The sequence below is a fragment of the Octopus bimaculoides genome, chromosome 19 (genome assembly GCF_046866305.1).
Source record: "Octopus bimaculoides isolate indiv1 chromosome 19, ASM4686630v1, whole genome shotgun sequence".
Classification (NCBI taxonomy): Eukaryota; Metazoa; Mollusca; class Cephalopoda; order Octopoda; family Octopodidae; genus Octopus; species Octopus bimaculoides.
In genome coordinates, this window is record NC_142946.1 from 12256941 (window position 1) to 12276940 (window position 20000).

General features: G+C 34.4%; 1 protein-coding gene across 2 annotated transcripts in view; it reads right to left on the minus strand.

Annotated features, from left to right (window-relative positions):
• LOC106884109 (sialate O-acetylesterase) overlaps positions 1–17583 on the minus strand; it is a 66831-nt gene extending 49248 nt beyond the window's left edge. The window contains exons 1-2 of one of the 2 annotated variants that reach the window (XM_014935335.3): positions 17446–17583; positions 15532–15646 (exon numbers count right to left, since the gene is read on the minus strand). In XM_014935335.3, coding sequence (XP_014790821.1) covers positions 15532–15628 — 97 coding nt within the window. In that variant the 5' untranslated portion in view covers positions 15629–15646; positions 17446–17583. Of the gene's footprint in view, positions 1–14241; positions 14330–15531; positions 15647–17445 lie in introns of those variants that run through there. The other variant, XM_089366579.1, reaches the window with a different exon arrangement.
• Between the last annotated feature and the right edge of the window lie 2417 nt (positions 17584–20000).

Consider the following 20000-nt stretch of genomic DNA (forward strand, 5'->3'; position numbering starts at 1 on the left):
CTCTGTATGTCTGTCAGTCTTTGTATGTATGTAGGTATGTATGTATGCATGTATGTATGTATGTATGTATGCATGTATGTATGTATGTATGTATGCATGTATATATGCATGCATGTATGTATGTGTGTGTATGTATGCATGTACGTATGTATGTGTGTGTATGCATGAATGTATGAATGTGTGTATGTATGTGCGCGTATTTTTTGTGTATATGTATGTATGTATGCATGCATGTATGTGTGTATTTATATGTATGTATGCAGGCTTGCATTCATGTGCGTGTGTAAATATATAAGCATGTATGCATGTATATGTGTGTTTGTTAACTTCTCTCTCTCTCTCTCTCTCTCTCTCTCTCTCTCTCTCTCTCTCTCTATCTATCCCTTCATCTTTGTTTCTGTTTGTGTGTATCAGTGTGTCGGTCTGCGTGTGTGTCTGTATGATTGTGTGTCTCCCTGTCTCCCTATCCAACCTTGAAACTGCATGTTTTCAACTAGTATATATATATATATACACACAATTGCACATATGTACGTATATGCAAATACGTATACCTGTGTGTGCTTGTATACACATACACACATATCCACCTCCCCACTCTCATTTACTAAAATCATGAAGGTTTTTACCATGCACAGACGCTTTTCTATGACTTTAGCCACTAAAATAACATACTTCGAGGTTAAACTGATATATGTAAAAAATATGTACACACACATAAACACACACATACACACACATGCTTATACTCACACACACGCAATTTATACTCACACACACTTATATTCACACACACATCTAAGTGTATATATATTTACATATGGTTATACATTTTTATATGATATAATTGTTATTCTTCAAATTTTATATATTATTCATTAAAATTTATATATGATTTCTTGTCAATTTTATATGTGATTTCTTGTCAATCAACGGCGGTGCATCAGCATGGCCGCCGCTCTGAGCTGACAGTACAGAAAAAAAAATCTGCACTTCTCCGGTTATGAATAACGCACCATACTCTTGTAAATCCGGGAACAAGCTACTAACGACCATCGAAATCAATATAAAGTTTCGTAAAACTGAAACCTGTAAACTTCAGGACTCCAGCTCATATAGTCGTCGTACACTAGCAATTCGTTGGTAACAAGAAACAATTGCAAAAAAAAACATACTATGAAACAAAGTTACAATGAAAAGTACTACAGGAGAATACTTACTATATAAAATTCCTCATTAAAATAAAATATTAATAATGTATGCCACACTTGTATTGAAACAACACGACAAAATAAAAACGAAAACTGTATATATATCAATACACGTGGCTAATTATACGGAAGCCTAATGGTAATAGACAGTAGCCGTTAAAGGTTATATAAATACGAAAACAACAAAAATATGATATGACACAGCTGACTGGGAATCTCTAACGAGATTTTAGTAAACATATACGCCAGAGAAAAAAGTTAACAGAAATGAAAAAAGTGGGGAAAGTAGATGCCAACTCTATTTCATTTCTAGAAAACGTGACTACGATGGATAAGGAAGTGTGAATATGGAGTTAGGAAATTTAACTTTCCAAAATAACTGCAAAAACCTCCTAGGGACATTTGTAAAGTCTTTATATAGATTAGAAGTCATTCTTTTCCTCTTTCGAATATAATCTCTCTCTCTCTCTCTCTGTATATATACATATATATATATAAATAAATAAATAAATATATATATATATATATATATATATATATATATATATATATATATATATATAAGAATTTAAGGAATGGAGAAAACGCATGTTATAATTGCATACTTTATTCCTACATATGTTTCAAAGGATTACAACCTGTGTGATTCATAGGGATACTCAAATACCCAAAATTTCAAGGAGTTCCTGCCTTAAAAACAGGAACTAAACCACAGTTCTTTTGTGTTCTTTACTACATTGGTTTCTATTAACCCATTTATTCTATCAGAAGAATTTTTATTCATTAAGATAGAATAAATACACACACACACACACACACACATATATATATATATATATATATATATATATATATATATATATATATATATATATATATATATATATATATATATATATATATATATATATACAGAGAGAGAGAGAGAGAGAGAAAGAGAGAGAGAGAGAGAGAAAGAGAGAGAGAGAGAGAGAGAAAGAGAGAGAGAGAGAGAGAAAGAGAGAGATCATATTTGAAAGAGGAAAAGAATGACTTCACTGGTAGTTCTAATCAATTTAATCTTATAGTAATATCATTTTACATTCTGGTTTGTAGATCTAGTCAGTTCTTTGTTAAGTTCCTTGGGGAGATTTTTTTAAAGATTCCTTCTCAACTTTTCTGGAGAACTTTCTCGTATTCGTTGGTGGCGATTATCAACTGATACATACGTACATGAATATATATATATATATATATATATATATATATATATATATATATATATATATATATATATATAGTTGAGTTTTGTTCTGTTAAGAACGTATAAGAGTACAAATAGAGCTCGTTCACCCTTAGAATTCCCAAATAGCCAGTAGTATTCTTATGGTATGCTACCAATTCTAGTCTTTCCTCGTGTATGAAAATAAAAAGTTTAAAGTTAAAAAAAGCAAAAAGTAAAAGAGTCAAATGAAGAGTAAGTACGGTTAGGTAACTTTTTAATAGCTACAAATGTTTCGATACATACAGATCCTCGTATATATAGGATTTAAAGTTTAAATTGAATTATTTAACGATTTACCTGTGTAAGAATATCTATATGGATCTCTTCAGGTGATAATCTGTTGCTGTCTCAGTAAGTAAAATTTAGATGTCCATCCTGCAACAAACAAGAAGCCATGGACGTTGCAGCATGGAAATCTAAATTTTGCTTACTGAGACAGCAACTGATTAGTGCCTGAAGAAATACATATAGATCTACTTATACAGGTAAATCGTTAAATAATCTAATTTAAACTTTAAATCATGTATATACGAGGATCTGTATGTATCGAAACGTTTGTAGAGATTAAAAAGTTGCCTAACCGTATTTACACTTCCTTTTGACTCTTTTACATTCTACTTCACTTTTTCCTTTTTCTTTTACTTTATATATATATATATATATATATATATATATATATATATATATATATATATATATATATATATATATATATATATATATATATATATATATATATGTATATATGTATGTATGTATGTATATATATATATATATATATATATATATATATATATATATATATATATATATATATATATATATATATATATATATATATATATATATATATATATATATAAATATTATTATATAGATATATATCAGTTTATATATAAATATATTGCGGAGACGTACTTGCATAGCAAGTGACCTGATCTGAGATCGTGTGCTGCAACGAAAACAATTGCAGAGTGGAAGGTGTTTATAAGCCATTTAAGAAACACACAAAAACCGTTAGATTCACTTCAACATTTAAATTTAATTTGCCAAAGTATTTTCGTCGCTTTGAGACCGCGACCTGTTCACTGACAAAATTCCGTGCTGCACGGAATTTTGTCAGTGTAGATATCGCGGTTTCAAAGCGACGAAAATATTTTGGCAAATGAAATTTAAATGTTGAGGTGAATCAAATGTTTTTTGTGTGTTTCTTAAATGGGTTATAAACACTTTTCACTCTGCAATTGGTTTATATATATATATATATATATATATATATATATATATATATATATATATATATATATATATATATATATATATATATATATATATATATATATACTTATATATATATATATACATATATATATATATATATATATATATATATATATATATACTTATATATATATATATATATATATATATATATATATATATATATATATATATATATATATATATATATATATATATATATATATATATATATACTTATATATATATACTTATATGTATGCATGTATGTATATATAACTTGTACAAACATCAGCGCACACACGTCTCAGCTTCTCATGCTCTCTTGATATATGCGTACACTCATACTCTCACGCACACACACACATACATATATATTTATCAGAGTTAATACTATATACATGATATACATTAATCCTTGTATATCTTATATGTTAATGACACTAGAGCTCGTGAAATTTTGTCTTTGCTAGTTAACGTTATATCTGGGAAGGTCTCGTAATATACATTGATATAAAAATATACAGATTTTTTTCTGAATATGCACATATGTGTGTCTCTGTGTGTGCGTGTGTGTGCATATGTGTGTATGTGTGTGCGTGCGTATTTGTTTATTTATTTGTGCTTCTGTTTGCTCGTCTGCGTGTGTGTGTTTGTGTTCGTTATTGATAAAGTAGGTAGAAGATAATTTAACAAATATAACAAACAATTTGAAGTTTTTCCCAACTATTATCAGAAACAAAACAGTAATACTAATGGCCACACCACAGATTTTTTACTCGGAGAACGATAACAAAAACTATGAACAATATCGACAAAAAAACATCATCAGAAATCATCATCGACGTGGTCAGGAAGAACAAAAACCAAAAAAAAACCCAAAAAAACAGCGGTAATATTTAATAAAGAATACAAATAAATAAAACGAATACAAATAAATAAAACGAGAACAACAACAAGAACATAATGATGATGATGATGAGGAGGAGAATAATAATAATAATAGTAATAATAATAATGATGATGATGATGATGATGATGATGATGATGATGATGATGATGATGATAATATTAATAATAATAATAATAATAATAGTAATAATAATACTAATAATAATGATGATGATGATGATGATGATGATGATAATAATCATATTAATAATAATAATATAATAATAGTAATAATAATAATAATAATAATAATAATAATAATAATAATAATAATAATGATAGCATCGTAATCATCATCAGTAACATCAATATGTAATCATAATCTTAACAACATCAAAAACAACAACAACAACAACAACAACAACAACAACAACAACAACAACAATAACAACTTGAACTGTAACATTTACAACGTTTGGGGGCAAATAAACTCAGAAGAAACGAAGTTTAATCTTTGCTGCAGACAACAAAGTTGTTTTAATTGAGTTAGTGGAATTAGATAACGGAATTTGAATCATTTCGCCGCGAGAGACTGGTATTTTCTCTGTATCTTAGAGACTTCAAGACTATTTAGCAATGATATCACAGTGGTCAGAATTATTTGTATAACAATTGTGTTTTTTTTTGTTACTTTTTCTTTTTTTTTGTTGAAAACCTCCTATCACCTTCCGTGTTTTTCATTTCTCTTTCGTTCGCCTTATCGTTCTCTCTGGCTTTCGTATCTCTTAGTTTTGTTAGTATTTTTATCAAGTGAAATCCCTGTATTATATATAATGGACAGAACCACTGTTTTAGAACAACGATTTAATAATAGAAACAAGCGTAACGTATTTATATATATATATATATATATATATATATATATATATATATATATATATATATGTACGTAGGCATAATGCCAAAAAATATTAAAAGACTCTTCAGAGGATGTAGACGATTCTTTCAACCTGATCACTTGGTGGGATACGAACTATGAACTTAAAGAACGTGGTTTTAAATATCGCAAATAAATTTGACTGATGATCTACCGATTCAGTTAAACCGTATGTGATGGTAATAACAATAATGATCCTTTGTTCAATGGATACAAGGCCTGACATTTTAAGGGAGTGGGCTAGTCGGTTACATCGACTACTAGTACTCAACAGGTAGTTTATTTTATCGACTCCAAAGAGATGAAAAGCAAGGCCGACTTCGGCGGAATTTGAACTCAGAATGCAAAAATGGATGAAATGTAGCTAAGCAGTTTGCCCAGAGTGATGACAGTTCTATGGCACATAGATAATGATCCAAATCCTTTGATTAAATGCTCTGATAATATCATACAAGCAAGTATCTGAGTGGTTTTTAGACATAATGAAACACACAGAAACACTCTATCATTGCTAACACGAAGGAGAATCTATGTGTTGCCTAAAACCAACCAAATCAAGAGAATTACAGGTCAGTTACATGCCTTAATAATATTAACAAACCATTAACAATTCTAACAAAGCCAAAATACCTATTCCTGGACACCAAGATGATATTCTGCTTTAAGAGCAAAAAGGCTGCTGTAGAAATTGCAATGACTGCAAAGATCAACTTCTGATTAAACGAATGGTACTCAAAAAGGCAAAGTCGACCTTTGAACTCAGGTGGAATTTGAACTCAGAACGTTGCGAAAGACGAAATACCGCTAAGCCTTTGATCGAGCATGCTAACGATTCTGCCCTCCCGCCGCCATATGAGTAATGCTTACACGACACACACGTATACATACAGAAATTAAAAGAAAAACGCTAGCGACCTGAACCAAATACAAAGCGACCTAGGTACCCTAGGTTTGATAAAATAGGGATGTCAGAAACGTCTAGATAAAATCCCAGGAGAACCATGTCTCAGAGAAATCCAAAAGATTGTGCTGACAAGTACTGCACAGCTCCTTTGAAAAATCCTGCTCATTTAAATGTCTGCGTTGTATTACATGAAGAAATTTCGCTACTACCACTGCCACTTCCCCTCCCCAAACTTTCAGTCATACTGTAACATCTCTTATCCTTCACTCGCCCTAGGACGCTGGGTGTGTCTCGGCAAGTGAATGTAACAAACATGCATATTAAAAGTAGATATACAGGTGTGTTTGTGTGTGTGTGTGTGTGTGTGTGTGTGTCTGTGTGTGTGTATGTGTGTGTGTGTGTGTGTGTCTTTGCGTCTGTGCTTGTCTCTCATCAGCACTTGGCAACCGGTGCTGGTCTGTTTACGTCTCCGTAAATTAGATGTTCGGCAAGCGATCAATAGAATAAGTACTAGACTTAGGAAAAACGTCCTGCGGTTGACTTGTTCGATTAAATCCCTTCAAAGAGGTGCCTCAGCATGGCCGCAGTCAAATCACTGAAGCAAAAGCTAAAAGCTAAAAGATACTTCTGTCTCGTGAATTGAACCATAGAAAATATGGATACAAAATTTGTGATAGAACCATCTCACATCTCTTTTATATGGATGACCTGAAGCTATATGCAAAAAATAAGAATGATCTAGAGGGATTTAGAGGATTACCAGCAAATGTGAAAAGTGTTAATGAGGATATCAACCTGGAATTTGGCTCGGATAAGTGCATCAAAGCAACATTTAAACAGGGAAAGCTCATTTCCATTACGCTAAATGATAACATTATTATCAAAGATTTAGACAAGAGCCAAAATGGAGCATAAAAATCCCTGGGAATAAATGAAAGGAAAAAGGATCCGACGCAACGCCATGAAGGAAAAAAATCAGGGAAGAATATTATAGGAGTGTAAGACTGATTATGTAAACGGGACTGAATTCCCAGAATAGGAATTGAGCCATTAATTCACTTGCTGTCCCAGTGGTACTGTCCAATTATAATATAATTAGCTGAAATATAAATCAACTACAACGAAGGACATGAAAACGAAAGCAAATGACATTAAATGACATGCATCGTCCAAAAGATGATGTTCATAGAATTTATGTTCCGCGAAAAGAGGTTGGCAGAGGCCTCATCCAGCTAGATTTGTCTGACCGTAATAGAATTATCTCATAGATCCAGAATTACTATGAATCGATGATACATCTAATTAAATCAGCACGAAGCGGGGACGGGAGGACGCTACGATCTGTCGTTAAAAGAAGCACGGAAATATAAAAGAGAACTAAACTGAAATGTAAATGATAATGCCCAAGTTGCAATATCAACAGAAACTGCAAAACACGGCAAGCAAAAAGCTGAAACCGAAGGCCTGTAAAAGCTTATAAACAAATGGTAAGACAAACCGGTCCGGGGTCAGCATCACAAACTAACAAGAGATATAGAGAAAGAAAGAACACTTCAGTAGCATAACAGCAGGGTTTTAAAATGGCAGATCAGGATCAATCTCTACTCACAACAGACTACCAAGCAAACGTTCTCCACAATGGGGCTGATCCAGACTATAGACTATGTGTTAATTCTATTTAAACTATCGACCACGTTGTGGTTGGCTGCTCTAAACTTGCAATAACAGTACAAAACGAAGCATTGTCGAATAGAACAGTACCTATATAGAAACATCAGTCGTCCTTATGATATTTCCCTTCCTAAAAACTGTATGACTACTAACAGAAATCAGTCACAGAATGTAACAGAGTTGCTATTCTGCGGGACATAACCATCCATACTGACGACAGGTAAATGCGAATAGACCTTATCTTACTTTCAAAGACCATCGACATACGGATATGATAGTATCACCTGATCGAATTATCACAGTCAAGGAATTTTAAAAGTTAGTTAAATGCAAGAACCTACAGATAGAAATCAACAGAATGTGGAAACTGAAAACAGTTACTCTACCGTTAGTAAGAGCCCTTGGCATGATTAAACAAGGGTCTTCAATCTTCATTGATAGAATATCTGAAAAATCAAATATACACGATGAGCAAGAGTTCGCATTATCCTCAACAGCCCATCTCTTAACTTTTATCTATATTTTACTTGTTTCAGTCACTAGACTACGGCCAGACTGGAGCACCGCGTTGAAGAATTTTTAGTCGAATGAACTGACCCCAGTAGTTTTTTTTTTTTCTTTTTTGTTAAGCTCGACACTTATTCTGTTCGTCACTTTGGCCGAACCACTAAGTTACGGGGACACAAAACACGCCAACACTGCTTCTCAAGTCGTAGGGGAGGACAAGCAAGGACACAAAGACACACAGACACACAAATAGATACATCCGCACGCGCGCGCGAGGAGCTTCGGTTTCTGTCAACCAAATCCACTTACAAGGCTTTGATCGGTCCGAAGCTATAAGAGAAAACGTAGATGGAAACCAAGTTCCTTACCACACACCTACGCCTGCGCTCCCTTGAGAAGACACCCCGCTACCGTTATAACATAGTCATCCCCTTATCGAACTAACTACTACTACTACTACTACTACTACTACTACTACTACTACTATTACTACTACTAATAATAATAATCCTTTCTACTGGAAACAAAAGGCCTTAAATTTGGTGGCAACTGGTACTTAATTTGTCGACCCCGAAGACGAACTCGGCGGAATTTGATCTCAGAACGTAGCGACAAGCGAAATGCCACTAAACATTTCATCCAGTTTGCTAAAGATTCTGCCAAGAGATAATAATGTTCTTTGTTTCGATGTTTTCAATTCATGATTTACTTTACGCGTTTCCTGATTTAGTCTACATTGGTTAGCTTTCTTCAAGTCGAATGTAAATTCTGTTCTTCTGTATTTAGTTGATTAAAAATTCTGTTTATTACTGTCTGGTCTTGGTCGTTTAAATAATCACTGACATCGATTCTTTCACTACTCGTGACAGTATATACTTGTGGGCAATTTTTCCATTTCTTTTACTGCGCCACTTTCGTTTCTCATATGCCCAGCACTACCTGATATCGTTCTTTTGATGGTGTCTAACTCCGATTCTGATGACCATCCTCTCTTTTGCATTGCTCTAGCTCGACCACATAATCTCTGTTCAGTAATTTCAAATAGATTCATCGCCTTCCATTCTCTGTGCATTCGTTGTGTGTATCCTCTCACTGGCACACCATTTGCATCCGCTGGAATGCTCCGATACTAACACTCCATAACTATCATGTTTACTTGTTTACTCCACTTCTGCCTCACAGCATGGCTAGCAGTGGCACGATTACCAACAGGTAATATTTTTGTATCGCGTCACCATTACTAACAAGGTTGCCCACCAAGGCGTAATAGGCCTTGAACCTCTGGTTTTGAAATAAGATTGGTTCCTCTCCTAGGTTGATTGCCATTCAAGGCTAACGAGCTAAGCTTACGCAGAGCACTGGATATTGGAAGGAACCAGACAATCATAATAATAATAATAACAATAATAATAATAATAATAATAATAATAATAATAATAATAATAATAATGATGATGATGATGAGATTTGGCATAAGCACAACAAGAAAATCAGTAGTTAAGGGAGCTGTTTTTGAAAGAACATTTAACTGGTACTTTATTTTTTCAAACTTATGAAAATGAAAGACTTAGTTTATTAGTTTAGTTACAAGACTCAATTCTATAACTAAGCATCATATCGATTCTGCAGCACATCGATCGTTCTACTAATTAATAAGTGGTTCTAATTAAGGCACGAGGTTATCAGTTTTGAGGCAAAGAGGTTACTCGATATCATTGAACCCAAGACTTGACAGGATCTTTGTTTTTATCGACTCGCGAAAGATGAAATGCGAAGTTGACCTCGGCAATATTAGAATTCAGAGCGCAAAGGGAGAGAACAAATACCGCGTTGTATTTTTCCGATGCCCTAAAGATTCTTCTAGCACATCACCTTGCCTTAATAAACAGTAATAATAATAATAAAAATAATAATAATAATAATAATAATAATAATAATAATAATAATAATAATAATAATAATTATGGAATAGCAACAGAAAAAAAGATGGTATAAACACACGCCAGAAAAGGTCACAGAAAACGAGAAAGCAACCATACTCTGGGATATGCCAATACACACAGATAGAGAAATTAAGGCAAATAGACCAGATATAGTTGTCAAAGATCATGAAGGAAAAAAATGCCTTCTAATTGATGTTTCAATACCAGCAGATGACAACGTTTCTCTAAAAGAAATGGAAAAACTTTCAAAATACAAAGACCTGGAAATAGAGATAACTCGAATGTGGAATCTAAAAACAGAAACAATTCCTATCATAGTAGGTGCCTTAGGTATAATAAAAAAATATTCAGACAAATACATAACAAAAACACCAGGACTTACAAATATATATAACATACAGAAAATTGCACTACTGGGTACTGCACACATTCTACGCAAAACACTTTCAATACAGTAAACATAAGAGCACCACAGCAAACCACAGCACATACCCAAGGCGCACAGAGCTGCGCTCGGTAGTGAAGTGAAAGCACGTTATAAAAATAAAACTACTGAATAATAATAATAATAATAATAATAATAATAATAATAATAATAATAATAATAATAATAATAATAATAATAATAATAATAATAATAAGAAGAAGAAGAAGAAGAAGAAGAAGAAGAAGAAGAAGAAGGTTGTGGTCAATGAAGAGAGTAGACGTGATGCCAATAGTAATTGTCGCTCTTAGAAGTATCAGCTCTCAACTGCCAACATGGCTCAAAATGAGTGGTACAAATGTAACTCTTTTACTCTTTTACTTGTTTCAGTCATTTGACTGTGGCCATGCTGGAGCACCGCCTTTAGTCGAGCAAATCGACCCCAGGACTTATTCTTTGTAAGCCTAGTACTTATTCTATCGGTCTATTTTGCCGAAATGCTATGTTACGGGGACGTAAACGCACCAGCATCGGTTGTCAAGCGATGTTGGGGGACAAACACAGACACACAAACACACACACACACACACGCACACACACGCACACACACGCACACACACACACACACGCACATACACACACACACACACACACTCTCTCTCTCTCTCACACTCTCACACACACACACATAGACATATATACGACAGGCTTCTTTCAGTTTCCGTATACCAAATCCACTCGCAAGGCTTTGGTCGGCCCGAGGCTATAGTAGAAGACACTTGCCCAAGGTGCCGCGCAGTGAGACTGAATCTGGAACCTTGTGGTTGGTAAGCAAGCTACTTACCACGCAGCCACTCATACGCCTATCTACTACAAAAATCAGCATTGCTGAGACCTGCAAGAATTCTTCGCTGGGCTCATGAAGCATGACCATTAAACAAGTAACATCTTAGTCTGCTGGCAGTGGACAGCCGACACTTTCCACCATACCCAGTTAAGTAAGCTGAGAGTTTTCATCAAGGAATAATAATGACTTCTTTTATTTGTCACCAGGGCAACAAATGTAGGGCACAATAAAAAAGGCGACCAGCGTGTAGATATTTCTATTGAATGAAACGATTAGAAGGAAATGTAGAAAGTATACACAGCATACAATAAAAACTAAGTATGCGTATATATTATACATCAGGAACAATTAGGTGACAGTGATGTGCTCCTCCTGTTACAAGAGGACGTCTAGGGACAGTCGAATAAGAACACCATCGAATATCTCCCTTAACTCCAAGGGTAAGTGCCCGCTCCAGTTCCATTTCTCCGACTCTCAATCCTATCTATATTTTGAGTGGTACCACTCACTTTTTCAAAAAATTCGCTCAAGAACAGCACCTCCCTCTATATCCTCTATACTTTACTTTTCAAGGCTATCGTGAAAAAGTTGAGGAGGGATCAGCAAAGAAGAGTGTCTCTGTCAAATTAGTGCAGCAGACAGAGGAAGAAGGCCTTACCTGTCCGATTAAAAAGTGGCAGAAGGGCAATCATTTATACAGCTTCGGCCGACAGACGGATCTGTTCTACACGAGACCATAGCTGTTCGGCATAACTCCACCACTCAGCAATTCACGAACACTCACTGATTGCTTTCAGAACAGTTTCGTCGCTCTGCGCTCATCTCAGAGACGCACATTTAATATAACATCCGTATCTATACAGCTTATCGCGAACTAGTTTTACAACCCGATAGCACTGTCAGACACAGGAGTTCTGAAATTATCCATGGTACTTCTCAATTGGAATGTCCACCAGTAAACAGTAGTCAGTTCGTTTCTATCGATGCTCACAACCTCCCCGAAAGGGGCATCACACGTCCCCACCACTTATCGTCTATATGTTGTTAAAGTGGGAGATCCATCAATTCCATTGCCAGTCTGTGGGAGGAATGTGGTCAGGTGACGAAAAACCAGGTTCCTGGAGTCTCGGGAACCCTTCACCCAGGACCAGCTAAGTCACAATATATATATATATATATATATATATATATATATATATATATATATATATATATATATATATATATATATATATATATATATATATATATATATATATATATTCACATATATATATATATATATATATATATATATATATATATATATATATATATATATATATATATATATATATATATATATACATATACACACACACACACACACACACACACACACACACACACACACATATATATATGCGCATGAAACCCACTTTTTTAGTCGAGGGCTTATATGCCCCAAAATTAGACTATTTTCTTTCGTCAATAGACAGTGGTCGCTTGTAAGCTTTATATTTATAAAATATCATTGTTATTTAGAGAATATATATATATATATATATATATATATATATATATATATATATATATATATATATATATGCGTGTGTGCGTATATATAAATATATACACGTTAATATATGTATATATGTATTAATATATAAGTGTGAGAATGTTTTTTATAAATTTGTTATAAGTTGATATATGCCACAGGCGTAGCTATTGATTTCACGATTATAATAGTCGCATAATTACAAAAATTTACTGGCGGACAATTTGTTTATGAATAGATATATTCTGTGTATGCAAAAATCTAAAACCTTAGGGATGACCGTCATACACCGCTTTGTCTGCAATGGCGTATATGAACAATGTTCTTTTTTTCACAAAATTATTACGTGAGAACAAAATATAACAGTCGTATATGTATATTTACTTGTTTATAAAATATACTTAACAAATAAAAAATATGACGTGTTGATACGTATATCTTAATGCGAAAATGAGTAAGAATATAAAACAGGGATGGAAGCATTGGAATATAAATACAGAATATTCTGTATAAAAAGATGGAAAAAATGATGAAGATGCTGATGTTGATGGTGATGATAGTATTGCTAATATCCATGCATGTATTGTTTTCCTCTCTTCGTTTCTTTTCCTAGCACTGCAAAATTCTTAATCCAACGGCAATGACGCTTTTGCCGCCGCGTTGTGCTTTCAAACAAATCACAATCACATACTAATCATATGTGCATATTCATAAGAGCATGCCCTCGCTGTGCTCACACGCACATTGTCACTCAATCCAGATGTAAATACCTACACATCATCCATGCAGATAAGCACGCACACATTCACATCTACACGTATTAATACAGAAATGTATATACTCACGTACAACTGATATTCACATGCAGAGACAACCCTACATGCTTCCGTAACATATACGTATTCACATGCGCAAACGGCAGACACTCGCGAGTGCTACTTTGACGTGTGATCTACAACTTCAAGGGCGATTACTCTAGGTTAGGATTTAGTGTATTTACGTTGCAAAACTCGCAGCTGCCAGACTTGTGTGATCTACGCGCTTATTACCTCCGTCTTCGCTAAGGCGGTGGTATTGTTTACAGTCGCTTCTGTTTGTATGTCCGTGGACAAGACATCTCAAGAACCGCTGGCTGGATTCGGATGAAACTTTCAGGGATGTTTGGCCTCGTAACTGGCACGAACTGCCTAGATTTTGGGATCGGTCAGGTACCGGGCAAATATTCTGGATAATTTTTCCTGTTATTTTTATTTAATCTTTGAGAGCGGTCAGGTTCAATTTTAGTATTCTTATCTGTACGAGCAGTCGAATTTATTTCAGATATTCTCATTTTAGAAATCATCTCCGGCTAATCGTTCAGAGGACGTTGGTGTTGCTTTGGCAGAAGTTTACGCTCTCTCAGTGCTCTTGTTTTAGTTATTATCTTGTTTATTCTTGGTTTCTTCTTATTATTTACTAAGACATAAATGAAACATGTTTTTTTATTATTAAAATAGTAAGGATTTTGAAAAAAATTAATTTATAATGCCAAGTATGTACAAAGGAATTTATTTAAAGAAAATCTTTAGGAAATATTTTAAGGGTTTTAGAAACTGTAAAGTAAACTAAAATGTAACCTAAAGTAAGTTGTAGATCACACGCCAAAATAGCACCCACGTCTGTTCTCGTATACCCGCGCGCGTACACATACATGTACACCCATACCACTAATACACACGCAGATGATATACACAGCTGATATACATAACCACGTATACGCATACACAATCACACCTAACTAATACGTATCTGCACACACAAACACACAAGTAAACAAGGTTTAGTGGCGAGCGATTTATCATGGCGAATATATATATATATATATATATATATATATATATATATATAGAGAGAGAGAGAGAGAGAGAGAGAGAGAGACCTATACGTATATGCACATGCGCGTGTGTGTCTGCAAGTGCCAGTGTGTGTGTATAAATGGGTTTGTTCTGTAGACGGAAAATCTGGTCATTGCAGCCCAGTACGAGTGGGAAATCGAGTAATTAAAATCTAAATTAGCATAACGCACACTATTTTTATGCATCATTGAAATTTGAAGGTTGTGAACCTTTTGAAAAGATATGAGTTTTGGCACTTACCTGAAATATTCCATTGTGGGTCTGGCGTGGTGCAACATAGAAATGGACCGTGTATCATCAATAAAACCCAAAGAAATGGAAAAAACTGGTTTCGCATTGTTTTAATTGTAATAATCTGTCGAAGAAAAATAACTTGATTTCTTTAAGATCACAAAATACGAGGTTTGATCAATAAGTATCTGGACTGTTACCATAGTAACGATGCTAAAGTACACAGAGTAAAGCTGCTTGGCACCGACTGACCTTAATCTCTGCTGTGTATGTTCACTAAGTTTTAACGTTTTAGTCCACTTCCGCCGTTTACAGCAGTACTTAGAAGAAAGGTGTGCTTAGCATTTCGCCCGGCGTGCTAACCATTCTGCCACCTCACCGCCTTCAATCGACATGAATATTAAAATTTGGAAGCCAGAAGTTTTAGAATATTTACATATAATGCTTAAATTCTGTGTTCAAATCTCATGCTTGCCGACATTTAAGTTTTTACCCTTAGATTTCGATAAAATATAACGAAAAACAAACAAAAAGAAATAAATGGAGAGGATATTGAATCAATCGAGTTTAGCCTTTCCCTCTAATTTACAGTGTTGATTGGATGAAAAAAAACAAACAAATCAATACTTTCACAATTATACAGATCATGGTACCCCAACATGCTTATTACCCCCTGACTTGGAATAAACGAAAAAAAAAAAAAAAAAAAAACTATTTTGTACGTTGTTAAAGAAATCAATATATAAAAACATCGTACCTTTTAAGAAAGTGTAACAGCTACAGTACCACGTCAGAATGCTAAAACATCAGTCAGCTTTTCGCAAAAACTGATTTGACGATACTATATTTCAGTTGTTCGACTATCTCTGCAACAACTATAATTATCAACACACACACACACACACACACACACGGATGCACACATTTATTTATTTACTTGTATTCTTTTCTACTCTAGGCACAAGGCCCAACATGTTTGGGGAGTGAGGTCAGTCGATTACATCGAACCTCACTATGTAACTGGTACTTAATTTATCGACCCCGAAAGGATGAAAGGCAAATTCGACCTTTGCGGAATTTGAACTCAAAACGTAAAGACAGACGAAATAACGCTAAGCATTTCGACTGGCGTGCTAACGTTTCTTATTTCTTTATTGCCCACAAGGGGCTAAACATAGAGAGGACAAACAAGGAGAGACAAACGGATTAAGGCGATTTCATCGACCTCTTGCGTAACTGGTACTTAATTTATCGATCCCGAAAGGATGAAAAGCAAAGTCGACGTCGGCGGAATTTGAACTGAGAACGTAGCGGCAGACGAAATACCGCTAAGCATTTCGCCCGGTGTGCTAACGTTTCTTATTTCTTTATTGCCCACAAGGGGCTACACATAGAGGTGACAAACAAGGACAGACAAAGGGATTAAGTCGATTACATCGAACCTCACTATGCAACTGGTACTTAATGTATCGACCCCGAAAGGAGGAAAGGCAAAGTCGAGCTCGGCAGAATTTGAACTCAGAACGTAGCGGCAGACGAAATACCACTGAGCATTTCGCCCGGCGTGCTAACGTTTCTGCCAGCTCGCCGCCGCCCTCTTTGAGTGTGAATTCTGCCGAGCTCAACTTCACATTCATCCTTTCGGAGTCGATGAAATAAATACCAGTTGACCACTGGGGTCGATGTAGTCGAATTGCCCTTTCCCTCAAAATTGCTGGCCATATGCTCAGATTTGAAATCAATATCAAATTTTCTTGTACAGGTAGACACTCACTTATGCAAGCACTCGTATATGTAAAATTTAGATGTCAATAATTGTGAAAGAACCATTTGATAAATAATTTTTTGCATGCGACAATCTTGTTAAAATGCAAACAAAAATAAAAGAGTATATATAAGTATATATATATATATATATATTACCTAATTGTCGATCAGGCTATGAATTTTCTGTCCGCTTTCTTCCTTGATGTGTGTGTTACTTGAAGTGTCAGTAATTAGGAACAATAGACGTTATATCAGAAAAAAAAATGCTGTTCGACTGAAGTAGGAATATGACAGATTATAAAATTATTTTTGTTTTACTTAAATGTTTAGCTCGAAATGTCAGTACCCTCTTAGTCACGCGAAATACGATCTTATCAAAATGTGTAGTTCACTGACAAATTAGTTGTACTTAGGATTTTTTTCCCCAACATTCTTGATTCAAATCATCTGGAGGTCACCATCAACATTTCAGTCATTCGTTGTTTGATAACTAATGTACGTGGTAAATACTTGGATCGATTTAACCGATAATAACTGCCATTAAGACGTATATCCTTGAGCAAATGTAAATAACCAAAGCGTCTAAATATTAACCAGATTTAGCTGAATATTTATATTTCAAATAAGGTAAACATCTCCTCCGTGACAGTAACAGCAAAGTGATTGTTTCTCCTTATTCACCGCTCATTTTTGTTACATTATTATTATTATTATTATTATTATTATTATTATTATTATTATTATTATTATTATTATTATTGGTTTTGTTATTATCTTAGTTCAAATCCTGCCGTGGTCTTTGAAATAAATGTTAGTCTTACATCAACTTTGACTATATCTAACTGGATTTGTATCACTGTTCAACTAAAAAAAAGAAAAAAAAGAAAAGAAAATAAACATGGCCTTGTGCCTATGCTAGACATAGTAATAAGTATTAGAAAACGAATTTTGCAGACGATAGCTAAAACGCTAAGTATGTTTTTTTTTAAATTTTTATTTTTAATACTTGAAAGAATATACTAGAACAAACCGGCAAGCTCACACACACAAATACATAGTCATATATTCGAATACATACACACATACAAACACACATATAAACACACATAGATAAACACACGTATATGAACATAAGCATTACTTCTATTTATTTATTTAGTAGTTAGTTATTTTATATATTCGTTTGTTTATTTGTCTGAAAGTGGGTTGGCTCAATGGAAATGATAGCTTTAAAATACCATTATAATGTTTCTACTTGAAGTTTTTTTTTTCAGAATAGTCTTTTATTTTAGTTTTATCGCTGCTAATTTTCTATTCTTTGTCTGACTATTTTGTTACTTTCTTTACGTGTCTCTCTTTCTCTCATCCACGACTTTTCTCTTTTATACCTTGCATCTCATTCTCTTCTTTCTTTCATTCTGACTCTCTCAATGTATCACTCTTTTTTAATAACTCAACCTCACCTATTTCCCCCCCCCCTCTCTCTCTCTCTCTCACTCGCTCTGTATCTTTCTTTCAATCTTTCCCCCTCTCTCTCTCACTATGACGTACTTTTCTCTCTCTCCCTTCTCTCTTACTGTCACTATTCCTCCCTCTTGTCTCTGTTAGTGCTACTTTCTTATTGTCATTCTCATTCTTCTTTTTCTGCCATTTTGTCACATTTTCATTCTTCCTATGTCATACTATTTCTGTCTCACTTCTCCCTCTCTCCTTCACTTTCTCTTCCTTTCTCTGTCCTTATATATCTCCCAGTCTCTCCCAGTCTCTCCCCCTCTCTCTCTTTAACTTTGTACATCTCTCTCTGTCCTTGTATCTCTCTCTCTGTCTTTGTACATCTCTCTCTCTTTGTATCTCTTTCTCTCTCTTTGTATCTCTCTCTCTCTTTGTATCTCTCTCTCTGTCTTTGTATCTCTCTCTGCCTTCGTATCTCTCTCTGTCTTTGTCTCTCTCTCTCTCTCTCTCTCTCTCTCTCTCCTATTTTCTCTCTCTCTCTCTCTCTCCTATTTTCTATCTCTCTTTATAACTCCCACTCTCCCCCACATTCTTTCGCCTATGTATTTGACTTCATCTGTCTTTGCTTCTCTTTGTCCACCTCTCTCACCTCCTCCTCTCCCTTTTGCACTTAAAAACCCTCCTCGCTTTCTCTCTATCTCCCTTTCTTTACATGTATTTATCTGGCTCGTTCTCTCTCACTATTACTATTTATCTCCCCTTACTTCTTTCCCTCGCTTTTCCCTTTATTTTATCATTCTATTTCTTGCTGTCTCTGCTAAACTGAATAAGATTTTCATTACAGCTCCAACTCTCTCTCGGCGCCATTTTGTTTTAATCTCAAAATGTTTACAGCTTCCCTCGAAGTTTCCATCCTCTCTACATCCCCTCGTTTTTATTCACTTATTTTCTCTTTCTTTCTCTATTTTCTTTCTGTCTCCATCGTCACTATCTTCATCAATTTCTCATTCTTACTTCTTCTCTCTTCATTTCATTTCTTTCGCTTGTTTATTTCGTTCTCCCCTCCATTCTATAGCCTATCTACCCTTTTCTCCTCCATCTTGTTGTTGTTGTTGTTGTCCTTCTTCTTCTTCTTCTTCTTCTTCTTCTTCTTCTTCTTCTTCTTCTTCACTTTCTTCTTCTTCTTCACTTTCTTCTTCTTCACTTTCTTCTTCTTCTTCACTTTCTTCTTCTTCACTTTCTTCTTCTTCTTCACTTTC